This window comes from Leishmania panamensis, assembly GCF_000755165.1.
Source record: "Leishmania panamensis strain MHOM/PA/94/PSC-1 chromosome 32 sequence".
Lineage (NCBI taxonomy): Eukaryota > Euglenozoa > Kinetoplastea > Trypanosomatida > Trypanosomatidae > Leishmania > Leishmania panamensis.
The window spans coordinates 711005-712540 of NC_025879.1; the positions used below are offsets into that span (position 1 = coordinate 711005).

A 1536-nucleotide genomic window follows, 5' to 3' on the forward strand; every position below is an offset into this window, starting at 1 on the left:
CCACCCCCTCTCTACCTCACAACGACACGAGAACCTTCGAGTTCACTTCCGCTGGTAATTCGATGATTGGAAAATGCCATTCGCCCTTGCAAGACCTCAGTCAGTCCCGTCCGCGCTTCGCTGCCATTGACATGAGGGGCAAGAGGTGCGCCATCCCCGCCGCCTCCATGGCTCCGCGGATGTCCTGCACGTTCAACGTGGTGCGAGTGGATCCCGTGGCCTTGCGACTGGAATCACCCAGGCAAGCAAGGTAGAAAAATGAGATTGTGGCGCACTTCTGCAGCGCTATGCGCGCGTCACGCGACACGGATATCCCCTCAGGCAGTGCCCCATCCACTATTCGGTTAACCTGACCAGCCGCCAGGCTGCGCGCCTTCATCGACGAGCCAGGCCCGCTAGATTTGGAGCTCGGCATGCGAGCGTGTCCGCTATCACTCATGGGGTCTATATCCACGGCAGTCACAGCACCCAAAGAACCCTTTCGCGCAACACTCTCGCCTGAGTGTGTCAGAGACACAGTCATTTCGCTGTTTTTGTCGGAAAGGCGAGACATTGTGTGAAACGCCCCTGCGCTCATTTGCTTCGACAGCGTTTCCGAGCTGAAAGTGCCGCCGAGCGAGCGAGTGATCGAGTGTCAGCCAGTGAAGCGCTGATGGATCTCCGTGTCTTTTTTGTCAACGGAGCCAGTGCTGGGTCGGTGGTCTAGGAGGGCGCTAAAGAATACGAGGCAGGCCAAAAGGAGAAGCAGCCGCGAGAGGAAGGGGGCAGGTTGGTGGTGGAGGGTGACTCATACGTGATAACTACAAACTTTTAAATATAGGCATATTTGCATCGACTGCAGCGCTACCAAAAGGGATGGCACAGCGGTGAACAGAATATCAGGGGCTAGGAGGAAGTATTCCCGCGTATTTGTGGAGGCACTAGCATGGAGTATTGCCAGCAGTAGTGATGCCCTCAGAAGCGAGAGGCGGTGGTGGGGAGAGAGCGAGCAGCAAGCGAATGAGAGGAGTGAGAGAAATGCACTTTCCCCTCACACTGTGCCCTTCAGTGGTCCAGCCCACTGATTCGTCCCTGTTACCGAGGATCATGCAACAGACCTGCAGGTCACCACCACTCGGGTGCTCTCTCTGAATCAACGCCACTGAAGCTGTCGCTCGATTACGGTGTAGTTTCTCTTCCTCTTTGTTGCTCTTCGAAAATGAAGTACGCCATCAACGACGGGATACACAGCAGGCGTTCACGGACAACACACTTGTTGACATCAAAACACACGATAAATTATTGGTGAGCAAACAACGACATCCTCAAACAAATAAGAAGGAAACATTACAGAAGTAAAGTTGACGAGGGTGCCCCCACGAAACAACACCGCAGCACACACACAAACACACGTGTGTTACTCCCATCAAATGAAGACAACGGCACCTCCACACCACCACCTACACGGAGAGAGAAAAAAGGCGCAAAAAACAAAAGTAGAGAAGTACACCAAACCCAAATTATTTTCTCTCGCTACATCTGTGTTCAGTGCGTCCG

The 1536-nt window shown here is 53.6% G+C and overlaps 1 protein-coding gene across 1 annotated transcript; it reads right to left on the bottom strand.

The window, feature by feature from the left end:
- Nucleotides 1–100: 100 nt before the first annotated feature.
- Nucleotides 101–577, bottom strand: LPMP_321970 (hypothetical protein; the record flags this gene model as incomplete). The annotated part of the gene is made up of 1 exon (XM_010703580.1): nt 101–577. The coding sequence occupies one exon, from the start codon at nt 575–577 to the stop codon at nt 101–103; it is 477 nt and encodes a 158-aa protein (XP_010701882.1).
- Nucleotides 578–1536: the final 959 nt, after the last annotated feature.